The 12,369-nt window shown below is 41.5% G+C and overlaps 1 protein-coding gene and 1 pseudogene across 5 annotated transcripts in view; one reads left to right on the top strand and one right to left on the bottom strand.

The window, feature by feature from the left end:
* MYO5A (myosin VA) overlaps nt 1–12,369 on the top strand; it is a 223,667-nt gene that overhangs the window by 119,456 nt on the left and 91,842 nt on the right. For all 4 annotated transcript variants that reach the window (XM_030930343.1, XM_030930344.1, XM_030930346.1 and 1 more), the window contains exons 10-11: nt 1,870–2,135; nt 2,942–3,023. In XM_030930343.1, coding sequence (XP_030786203.1) covers nt 1,870–2,135; nt 2,942–3,023 — 348 coding nt within the window. The remainder of the gene's footprint in view (nt 1–1,869; nt 2,136–2,941; nt 3,024–12,369) is intronic.
* LOC104660903 lies at nt 6,818–7,782 on the bottom strand (annotated as a pseudogene). Its single transcript, XR_747781.2, has one exon. The product of XR_747781.2 is annotated as an interferon regulatory factor 3 pseudogene (transcript).

Here is a 12,369-nt window from a genome sequence, read left to right as displayed (position 1 = left end):
GCCTGGGCAACAGAATGAAATCCCATCTTTAAAGAGAACAGATTTTATTCACCAGGAATATGTAATAGTGCTAAACTTCTATGTACTTAATGACATAGCCTCAAAAGATATATAGCAAAAATCAACAGAAACCACAAGAAGAGGCAAATTTGCTGTCAGAATGGGAGATTATTGACTTCTCTCAATTATTGATAGGTGAAGTCCAAAAATGAGTAAAGCTGTGGAGAATTTAAACCAAACAGTTAACCATCTTGATGTAATAGAACAATATGGTAACAACATTCAAGTAGAATATGTTTACAGAATGCTGATCCACTTTTTTTTTTTTTTTTAATTTTAAGAAAATTGAGATGGAGTCTCACTTTGTTGCCCAGGCTGGAGTGCAGTGGCACTGTCTCAGCTCACTGCAACCTCCACCCCCCAGGTTCAAGCAGTTCTCCTGCCTCAGCTTCCCCAGTAGCTGGGATTACAGGTGTCTGCCAGCACAAGCAGCTAATTTTTGTATTTTTAGTAGAGACAGGGTTTTACCATGTTGGCCAGGCTGGTCTCAAACTCCTGAGCTCAGGTGATCCTCTTGCCTTAGCCTCCCAAAGTGCTGGGATTACAGGCGTGAGCCAGCGCGCCCCGCCTGGCCCACTTTTAAATGATGTCAGACTCTAAATACATACATGTATATGGCTGCTTATGTAAGGGAGTTGACCAGGCAGTGGTGCTGGTTTGTATCTAAAGTGATTACTTGGGCAAAAGGGGGATGAAAGAAGGAAGGGGTGCTTGAGTGTGAAGAGTCTAGAGATGAGGGTGTCAGAAGACCCAGGTTCTAAGGCCAACTCTGACGTCAATTGCCAGCTGATTTTTGACAAGCTATATTTGTTATCTTGGATCCTATTTCCTCATTTATCCACCAGAGACAATGTTCACCCTGCCTGTTCCCCAGAAATGTTGTCAGATTCCACTGATACATGTGATTTAAGATGTTGAAAAATATAATGTACTAACATAGATTAAAATAGACAAGTATTTATCAAACATCTACTCATGCAAGGCTCATGGAAGATATTCTAGGGGGTACAGGGATATGTAAGTCATGGAAGTCATTCTGATCTAAAAAGTCACACAAATAACTATCAAATTACCTGCTTACAACCCTTCAGTGGTCTCCCATTGCTCTAAGGATAAAGACCAGCTGGGGTATAGCCTCTGTCTGTTTCTGTGACTTCAGTTCACATTTTCTCCCTCATTCAGCTTCAATCCTTCCTATAGGTGATTTCGTTCCTACCACAGAATATTTTTGCCAGCTGTTTCCTTGGCTTGGAAAGTCCTTTTCTCCCTCTTTCACCCAGTTAGCACCTTCCTTTTCTCAAGGGAACTGTCTCCTGCTTCCTAAACAGAGCATATTCCTCTCACATGGACTCAGCATAGTGTCCTTGGTCTTTGTGGTATTTTTCATTTTAGGGAGCAATCACTTGATTAATATCCATTTTTCCCGAGTGACTATAAGTTCTAGGAGGGCAGGGACCATGTTTGTTTTTGCTTCTGGCGCATAGTAGCACTCAGTAAATAATTGTTGACTAACTGACTGATTTTTTGACCAAATGAATGAAGGTACTTTAAGAGAGATACAAGTACTATGAAGAGTTAAAGGAAGAGGTAATTTTTGAAGTGAGCCCCAGAAGAGATTGCAAAATGCTGCCTGGATGTCAGTTTAATGGATGAATGTGTTTATTATCACTAATCAACTTTGAGTTATCTTGGTGTTTGTTATAACAAAGAAATTGCTGAATTTTATTTGTTAACTCTTTGTTAACATTTTCCAGGAGATTCTTATTTGATTTATCTGGTCATAGGAAGTAACTCATTATCTTTTGGCAGCCCAAGCATGAACCTCTCTGCATATTCTGTGACCTCATGGGTGTGGACTATGAGGAGATGTGTCACTGGCTCTGCCATCGGAAGCTGGCTACTGCCACAGAGACGTACATCAAGCCCATCTCCAAGCTGCAGGCCACAAATGCCCGTGATGCTTTGGCCAAGCACATCTATGCCAAGCTTTTTAACTGGATTGTAGATAATGTCAATCAGGCTCTCCATTCTGCTGTCAAACAGCACTCTTTTATTGGTGTGCTGGACATTTACGGGTGAGTATATTTGGCTAATTGGTCTGCCAGAGAGCATTCCTTTCTAGAACTTGTCTAGTAAGTCTAAGTGGGCATTTGATTCTGTTTCCTACTGGTAAAGAGAAGGGAAACTTTGCCTGTGACAATTGAAGAATACCTTGATGATGGTGATGCAATTGCATGGTGCTTAAAATTTAAGTAAAACAAAACAAAATGCTTCAAATCTGAAGCTAATTTACTTAGCTGGTGCATAGACTTAATTGATTTTCAGATGCTCATGTAGTAAATTATCACTGAAATTCTAAAAATCTAATGTTATTTGCTAGTTTGCCTTATTTGGGTACCTGTCTTTAGCTGTTAAAATCCCCTCATATTTGTGCTTGTTTCATACTTAATTTTTCATTCTCTGGTTCTCTTTTTCAAAAGAACCTGTAGGATCTCTGTTCCTATTTCTCTCCTATGTGTGTGTAACACTGTGAGTCAGTAAATTGGCAAGAGCAATGGGTTTATCATAATTCTGATGTTCCCCACTTGGGGGTGAATGAGCCCTCAAAAACTCATAGTGTTGAACACCTCTGCATGCTAGGGCCGTTAAAACAAAACAAAACACAACAAAAAAAGCCTCTCTGCTGCATGGCTGATGCTCATCTGCTGGGTACATATTTCTTGTTACTGACTTAAAATCTTTATCTTCACTGATATGGAAAGAAAATTTTACAATGTTGGGGAATGTCCCATTTCTTTCTTCCTAATGTGTATATTTTGAATATTTTAAAAAAGCTTTTTGTTCCTTTTCTCCCCTTTCCATATTATCTTCGTGGTTACAGATTTGAAACATTTGAGATAAATAGTTTTGAACAGTTTTGCATAAATTATGCAAATGAAAAACTACAGCAACAATTCAATATGGTAAGAATGTTCTTCCTTAAATAATATTCTGCTATAAATTATTCTCTTGAATTCCTAGTCTTTGTTTAAAAGCTTATCCCTGAAATGAAGTTGTGAATTATAATTATTATATGGAATTTAGAACTGATGATTAATGAATGGTACAACAACATTAGAAAAATGTTTTATGGGCCAGGTGGGATTCAAGGCTATCCTTGGATTGCTGTCTGATAATAATGAAAATTTGGGACAAATAGATTGAAAGAAGCAGGCAGTGTGTTAGGTAATTGCTTGGGAGTATGAAGCTTTGAGCCCAGGGATATCTTTCAGTTTGTTATTTTGAAGTTAATTGTATGTGGAATTATGACTGTCTTAATGCTTACTTGCTATATTAGCAAGATGTCAGAACTAAAAAGCAGAATTTTACATATTCTCTTTTCAACAGTCTGGGACATTCACTGAGGCAATGGCAATGGGAATATTTTGAGTGGCTCTTGTGAAGTAGTAATATTAAATATCTTAGAGGAGTACCGTGGTGTTGGGAGATTCAGAGATGCTTAAAAATCAGAGTCAGCAGATTGTAATAATGAAGGACACAGAGCCCAGAGGTGAACTGTGTGAGTTGGAATCCTACCCTGTGTCAGTTATCCAGGAGGTCTTGGGCAAGTTAGTTGACCTCCCTGGGCCTTAACTTCCTCATCTATAAAATGGACATAATAATAGTACCTGCTGGGCCGGGCGCGGTGGCTCAAGCCTGTAATCCCAGCACTTTGGGAGGCCGAGACGGGCAGATCACGAGGTCAGGAGATCGAGACCATCCTGGCTAACACGGTGAAACCCCGTCTCTACTAAAAAAAAATACAAAAAACTAGCCGGGTGAGGTGGCGGCGCCTGTAGTCCCAGCTACTCGGGAGGCTGAGGCAGGAGAATGGCATAAACCCGGGAGGCGGAGCTTGCAGTGATCTGAGATCCGGCCACTGCACTCTAGCCTGGGCGGCAGAGTGAGACTCCGTCTGAAAAAAAAAAAAAAAGAAAAAAAAATAATAGTACCTGCTGTGTGTGGTTTTATGGATTAAATGGGTTGGAATATGTAAAGTGTCCATCATGTGCAAGGCATAGTTCTAAGTGCAAGAGTGGGAGTGATTCTTAGTGTTGATGAAAGAGGATGTTAAAATGAGACACCCATAGGAATTAGAAGATAGAGCTGAAGGGCAGGAAAGACACCCTTAATAAATCCTCATCTTGTAAAGAGAGAGATCAAGTGGTATGGTTTGTAGTTGATGCACAAAAACCAGATGTTTAAAGACATTGCAAGTTACAAATTTGGTAAAAAACAAAAGAGGATCTAAAAATAGTAATATAGGGAGAATAGTGGAAGAGCAGGACAGAGGTGGTGTATGTGAATTTAGCCTCTTTTGTGTCATAATGAAATCAGTAGATGTTTCATAGTGATAAATCAGAAGGTAGCTGATAAGCATATTCTTTAGAAATATGTAGGTAAATATCAGAAGAAATAGCTAAGGGAATTAAAAATGGTTGCCTCCAGGGAGCGAGACTGGGGTTGGGGAGAGATGGGACAAGGAGTTGCTGCTTGTCGTTATAAAACCTTTTAGACTGTTTGATTACATATTCCATATACTATGATAAAAACTTGAACCATCTTTGTTTAGCAAATTAAGCTTCTTACCACAGTGACATAACGTAGAAGTTATCTTAAAACCTTAGGCCTATGACTGTTTCCATAATAAGATGACTACTAATATGATTTTCATCTCTGCATAAAAAAATTAATAAAAACCTATCAGAAACTAAACTGAGCATTACCGTTTCTCAAGGTGTTTCTGAGTTTCTTAATACTTAGTTAATGCCACAGCCTTCCACTCTTTCCGAATGTTTCCACACAGAGTGACTGGAATGGCAGGAAGCAATGCCAGCCTCTTTAGGAACTGGCTAGTTTGTCTGTTTTTCAGGGGTCTCCTGTCTGCATGTGTGTTTTGGTCTCTTGTGTCTCCTCCTCTTTCCTGCTTTGTGTCTCTATCCACCTGTTTCTCCTTCTCTCTTCACATACCCCCTTACATTCTGCATCTTTGATTCTCTCTGCACAACTGCTCTGCGCCCTCTTCCTATCCTATGGTAGGTTCTTTCCTTCTAGTCTGTATACATCTTCTCCACCTCAAGCTCTCTCCTTTCTCACTCACTTTAAACTTCCTGTGAACCCAGCAGTGGTTGGAATGCTCTTCTCGTCTTCTTAACTTGCTTATCTCCCATTCATTTTGGCTTCTTTCAGCTTCAACTCCCACTACTAATTGCCTGATTATTTTCTTGTTTCCCAGTTCAAATACCTGAGAGAGAGAATCTGATTAACACTGTTGAGTTTTTCATCAGAGGTCTGTAGCAGGAGACTGCCGTCACGTACCCACACTGGTTTAGTCAGCTGTGACTAGGAATGTGGGGTCTCACAGTGTAAAGAACTTGACTGCATAGGGCTGTTACCTGATCTGGGGATGTAGTTGGGGGCAGTCAGCATGAGAAACCCCGTGACTGGCATGCTTAGTGTTTGAAGGCATTACTATATTGACCAAGAATCTCTTGCCATATTGAACTACATGCCTGTATTCTTTGACAATTGAGCATCCAAAATTTTAAAGACCCCAGGAGCTTTTCCAAACTAGACATGGAGATGTGTGTGAGAAATAATGCTCTATTTAATGTCTAGAGCAGTGTTTCTGTCATCAATATTGAGACTGCATATAAATTAATGAAATTTTTAAAAACAGAGCACATTGTTTTGGAAGATACTCGTACCATCAGTCAGGGTGTCCTGCTGACATATGGTGCCCTATTTGCCTTCTCATTAATCAAAAGAACAGAAGAAATTTGTTTTCTTATTGTAGCAGGATGAGCCACAGACAAAACCTCTCAGACACCGAGTTGTAGAAGGAAGGGCTTTATTCAGCTGGAAGCATCAGCAAGCTGCTGCCTTAAAATCCGAGCTACCCTAGTGCACAATTTCTGTCCCTTTTAAGGGCTCACAACATTAAAGATTTCATGTGAAAAGGTCATGATTGATTTGAGCAAGCAGGGGGTACGTGACAGGGGCTGAATGTACCGGTGGTCAGAGTGAAACAGAACGGGGCAGGGAGTTTCACAATGTTCTATACAATGTCAAGAACATCGGTTTCTAAGTCATGAGTTGATTTGTAACTACTGAGTTTAGGCCAGGCAGGCCCAGGCCTGGTTTTGGGCCTGGCACCGGGCTGCCTGTCTTTGGTTTTACTTCCTTGTTTTTTTCTTAAAACAGGTACTGAGTATAAAATAATATAAAACAATATGAGAGGGTCTCTCTCGTTCCTCATTCCCCCCTTTTGAGACTCTCACTTTTTTTTTTTTTTTTTTTGAGACGGAGTCTCGCTCTGTCGCCCAGGCTGGAGTGCAGTGGCCGGATCTCAGATCACTGCAAGCTCCGCCTCCCGGGTTTACGCCATTCTCCTGCCTCAGCCTCCCGAGTAGCTGGGACTACAGGTGCCCGCCACCACGCCCGGCTAGTTTTTTGTATTTTTTAGTAGAGACGGGGTTTCACTGTGTTAGCCAGGATGGTCTCGATCTCCTGACCTCGTGATCCACCCGTCTCGGCCTCCCAAAGTGCTGGGATTACAGGCTTGAGCCACCGCGCCTGGCCGAGACTCTCACTTTTTATTAGTGGGAGTTCTCACTCTTATTTTTGCTACTTATGTCTTTTTGTGCAATAGATTGATAGAGATTTATATAGTACACTTGTGCTGAAGTATTTTGGTGAACTAAGGTAGTGATGAAGCTTTTTTTTTTTTTTTTTTTTTTTTTTTTTGATCATAGCAGGAACCAGTTTATTGGTTGAGGTGGTGGGGGGTGGGGAGGTTAGAGGCCACACCATGAGGAGCGAGGGCTCAGGTCTCCCCAGGGCCCTGGAAATCCATATCCTCCACCAGGTCCTGCAGGTAGGCCTTGTACTGGTCAGAGGTGAGGGAGAGTGGGTGGCTGTTGGAAATGTGCAGGTCCACAGTGTTCTCCAGGGAGGAGGCACCCCCTACCTGGGCGATTTCTGCCAAGGCCCTGAGGCACGTGGGCACAACCTTGACCATCATGAGCCTCTTGGTCCACGGCTGGTCCTGGGGCCATGACTCCCCCACACAGAACCAGAGTGCATAGTGTGGTGAGCGTCCGCTTCCTTCCGTGTCGGTGATCAGATCTACAATGAAGGGCCCCAGGTCGAACACGCCTCCTTCCTTGTCCTTGGGGACCTCACCGTCAGGCCCATGCCCGCTGTTGAGCAGCTTCTTGCTCACTGCCCAGTATGTGTGGCAGTGCCCCGGCCGCTGGGCCCAGAGCCACTGCCCAGCCCGCTGCAGAGGCAGTCCCCCACCCAGGGAGCTCAGCACGTTCCTCACGTAGCTCATCACTCCCCTGTCTGTCAGGGATATGCCAGGGTCTGGCAGTGTGATTGGCCGTCCAGGCAGCGTCCTGTCTCCCACTTCGGACCCCACCAGCCGCAGGCCCTCCGGGCAGGAGATGGTCTGCTGGAAGACTTGGCGGCCCCATTAGAAGGCTGTCACCTCGAACTCCCACTCTTCCCCCAGCACCAGTAGCCGCTTCAGTGGGTTCTCAGAGGGCTCCAGGTTTGGGAAGGGAGTGGGATTGTCCAGGCTGGGGCTCTGCAGGGGCTAAGGGCAGGGCTCAGGGGCTACAGCCAGGCTTGGGGGTCCTGATCTGGCAGTGGGGCCAACACCATGTTACCCAGTAACTCATCCAGAATGTTTTCCTGGGTATCAGAAGTACTGCCTCCGCCATTGGTGTCCAGAGAAGTGTCTGGCTGGGAAAAGTCCCCAACTCCTACGATGGAAGGTCGGGGCGTGCGGGGAGCTAGAGCCCACCCCTGTTTTGGGGCTCCAGATAGCTCTCAAACTCGAGGCTGCGCACCCCCTTTCCCGTCAGCTGAACTCTAGAGCGCTGAGGCTTTCTTTTCGATCGACTTCTTGAAATAAAACCAACTTTATCATTCTTTGGGTAACATACCCTGGAGCCGAACAGACGGCCCGCTGGGCCCGGGGCTGTCCCCACCCCTATCGTAATGAAGCTTTTTTAATCATTTGAAGAACTACAGATATCAAACAAGGGAGCAGTAAGCAGGTTTTTATTACTATTGTAACTTTTATTATAAGAGTTTTAAATTCTCTTAGTGCTGGGAACTAATTTTTAAGCATGGTTCTCGGATTAAGTCCATGCCACACTTGCACAGGTACGTGTGCCGCTTTTGTCATATTTTAGACTATGTCTTTAACTACTTGCCTTTGGTTATCTATGTGTAGACAGTAATTAGTAAGGTTAAATTTCTCATAGACCCTTTTTTAGTTGCTAGCAAGTAGTCGAGAGCCAGTCTATTTTGATAGATAGCATTTTTTTATCTGAGTTTTTTGTTTTTTGTTTTTTTGCCAGACCAGAATAGTCAAGGCTTGACTGGTTTTATTAGTGATGATTTTTAAAACAGCTTGCAACTGTATGATTCGGTTGAGCATGTAAATGGGGGTCCAGTGTTCCCATGAGCCGTCTTGTGTCTAAGTAGCAGGCCTATAGTATTGTATAATTTTTTAGGAGGTCATTTATCATCTTTTTAATTACCTATGGCTATGCTTCGTTTTCCACGGGAAGCATAAACAGGGAAGCCCAGAAGTTCACCTGTTTTTATGGGCAGTAAGAAGGAAGATGGTTTAATAGTGCCAATAACACAAGTACCTGTCTACTGGTCAGACAGCTTAGCGTAGGCTCTATGTCTACATATCCAGTATAACCCGGTGGGGGCAGTCTAGTCCTGGTGGAATTCTGGGTGGTACTGTTTTTGCAGTACTATTATACAACTTTTGCCTAAGACAACTAAGCTGCCTTACAGAATGAGTGAATCTTTTTCCTTTTCTAGCTATGCAGTACTGTCTAATAATTGAGACTTTTAGAACCTAAAAATTGTCAGGGTGGTTCTTTTGGGCCGGGAATTCATCAGGAACTGGGTCTGTAGGAACTAATTCTTGGGCTTCCTATGGCCATTGATCTGTTACGGTTCCTCCGCAAACATAACATGAAGTGACTTTTAGAGACTGGGCTACATATTTGGCTAGTTGCAAAAACAAAGTTTTAGTTTTTTCCTGGAATCTCAGGTGCTGGCACATTTAGTTCATCATAGAAAGTCTGAAATACTGGTTCTGGAGAGTGTCTTTGAACTTCGCCTTTTATTAGGATGCTTACGCTAGGATCTAGTTCTTTTTCATCAATGCCTAACGTTATGTATTTTTTTAATTTCATTTTGGGTCTGAGGGGTTTGTAATTACCAATTCTAAAGGGTTGCAGCTCCAACTCGTGCAGGAGGGGCTGACTTTTTCTTTTTGGAGCCAAACAGGATCTTTTTTATTTTTATTTTAAGTAGCCTAAATGACACAAGACCAGTATTGACACATTTCACATAAATATGATTCTTGACAGATATACTTATTTTCTGTTGTGTAACTTTTTTCTCAATCTAAGAACCGTATCCCAATCTATGCTGCTTACTGTTAATAGTGACACAGGCATCAAATTTTAAGGTTACATTTTTGGGGACCCCTCTTTCTTCTGTCTTAGCTATTATTTTACTTGTGTCACTTAGAAAAGGATCAGTCCTTAGTCTTATTTTAAAAATTGTGATCATGGGAGGCTTAAAATGAGTCATAACACACATCAGGTTGGTTATTTTCTGGGCTACATACCTTGGATAAAATAGCATTATATAAACAAGTTTATTTTAGAGTCCTGGTACACTTATAATAACCATAAAATAATAGGACTGTAGCAATCTTTTGTCCTACCTCAGTGACTTGATATATATATATACTGGGAACAGCCCTCAGTCTGAGGAAGGTTAGTTGAAGTCCTTACTGTACAAGTATAAAATTTAAGGAAAATGAGTCCTGCGATGAGCTTCCTCATGGTTCAGCCGTGCATGGACCAGTCAGCTTCCGGGTGTGACTGGAGCAGGGCTTGTTGTCTTTTTCAGAGTCACTTTGCAGGGGTTGGCGAAGCTGCTCCCATCCACGTACAGCTCCCAGTCTGCTGATGTTTAAGGGTGGTCTCGGAGGTTGGGCCCACTAGAATAAACTGAGTCCAATACTTCTACACAGTTACATTCAACTGGGCTCTCTGATACCGGGAGCAAGGTGGCGGGGTTTAGGATGTTGTAAACTTCAGTGGTTATGTGGGGATTTTTACAGAGCAAGCTTTGGTATCTAGTTAGTCTAACATTTATTAGCTAATGGTGTCCTTTGGTATTTATTAAAATTACCACAGCATGGGGGGACTTTATGTTTAGGTTTTGCTTAAGAGTTAGCTTATCTGCTTCTTGTGCTAACAGGGCTGTTGCTGCCAGGGCCCTTGGACATGGGGGCCAGCCTTTGGAAACCCTGTTTAGTTGTTTTGAGAGATGGGCCACTGGCCTTGGCCAGGGCCCTACAGTCTGGGTTAAAACTCCAACTGCCATTTTTTTTTTTTTTTTTTGACATATAGAGTGTAAGAGTTTTCTCAGGTCAGGTAGCCTCAGGGCTGGGGCTGACATGAGTTTCTTTTTAACTCATGAAAAGCTCGTTGTTGGTCCTAACAGATGTAGTTTATCTAATCTACATTTTTATTGACTGTCATTTACCAAAATATTGACTTAAATCCTGTAATTGTTTGATTTCAAGCTTTAAATTTATTTGGTATTCCTTGCGGGGCTCTAATTGCATCTAAATAGATGTGAGAGTTGAAAGACCTATAAGGGGCTTCTCTCGCTTTATGATGTCTAATTATTATTTTTTCTTCCTCTGGTTGATGAAATGCGGGGGTGAAAGGGATAGCCAAATGGACTAAAGCACAAGTGCCACTCTAGTTATTTGGCAGAGTGCCCAGTAAAGGTCCACCACAATACCACCCCACATCCACTTGGGGACGAACAAGGGCTCTTGATAAGCTCTTGAAAATTCTTAAGCTCACTGCATCCCTTCAGGTCTCCAAGGAATGCTAAGTCTCCTCCCCTGCCATGAGAGACACAAGTGAACTTAGTGTTGGGAGACGGAAGCTGGATGGCCCTCGGGCGCTGACCTGCAGGGACTTCATTATATAGCAGAGAGAACTTGGCATGACTTATTACTCTAGGCTGTAGAATTCTGGAAAAGAGCTACAATGCAGCCCACACCTGGTCGACTGGAGGACCACCTCAGTGGAAGGGGGATAGTCAGGGGCTCTGGCCTGCCATGTGCACAAGCATAACAATTGCTTTTGTTTAACATGCAGATGGAATATTTGATCCATTCCAACCAGACATTTGCATCCTGGTATGCTGTCTTAATTGCCAAAGTTTATTTTAAGTCTTTAACTTATATGATCTTCTAGCAAAATGAACGTTTCCTTTAGCACCTATTTTTATTAGTTTTTAGACTAAAAAAAAAGCTAAACACCATTTTATATTTAATAATGCTTTTTGCATGATTTTTATACCAGATAAGCTAAATTTTACGTTTATGTTAGTGTGTTATTAATTTTAATAAAACCTTGTAGACAGATTTATCTAATTTTTCATGTTTCACCATAAGGTAAGATTTTACAGACTCTTTTTAACCTTTTACAATTTTTGTTAAAGAGCAGGTTGATGTTTTAAGAAAAACCTGTTGCATTTTTACTTTAATGTCCAGTTCACAGAAAAACTGGATGATGCCTTTTTAACTTTAGCTATGATGTTCACACACAAAATTTTCTTTACAATTAACGTTTTAAAACTTGCCTAAACTTTCAAAACAATAATTTTTTTGACCTTTTAATGTAGGGTAAAAATCCACATTCTTATGCCTCTTTATAATTTTTTTGCTAAAGGTATATTTTACCTTTTTTTATACACCTTGCACATAAACTGGTTTTTTTTTTCAGTAGTATTCAGAAGGCCTTATTACTTTTAAATTATATAACTTTTTTGCATAAATTTTTTTTATAACTTTTCTTTTTTTACATCTTTTGCAGACAATTTTTTTGACATGTCTCAACTTTCTGACTTATTACAAACTTTTTTTTTTTAATAACCAGTTAATTTATTTCAGGACAAGAATTTACTATATAACATTCTTTTTATATAAATTCTGCTCCCCCCCCCCCCCGCTTTTTTCCTTTCTTAAAATTTTTCAACATAGTTCTTAGTGGGGTGGGCTTATTTTGCGCCTGACCCATGTTTTCACAAGACAAAATACCACATTCACACCACACACACTCACTACAAAACAAAGAACAGGTAAAGAGGGCACACACACACACGCTTTTATTGTTTATACTAAACCAAAATCAGAAT

The sequence above is a fragment of the Rhinopithecus roxellana genome, chromosome 5 (assembly GCF_007565055.1).
Source record: "Rhinopithecus roxellana isolate Shanxi Qingling chromosome 5, ASM756505v1, whole genome shotgun sequence".
NCBI classification, from domain to species: domain Eukaryota; kingdom Metazoa; phylum Chordata; class Mammalia; order Primates; family Cercopithecidae; genus Rhinopithecus; species Rhinopithecus roxellana.
This window is presented reverse-complemented; position numbering and strand designations above follow the sequence as displayed.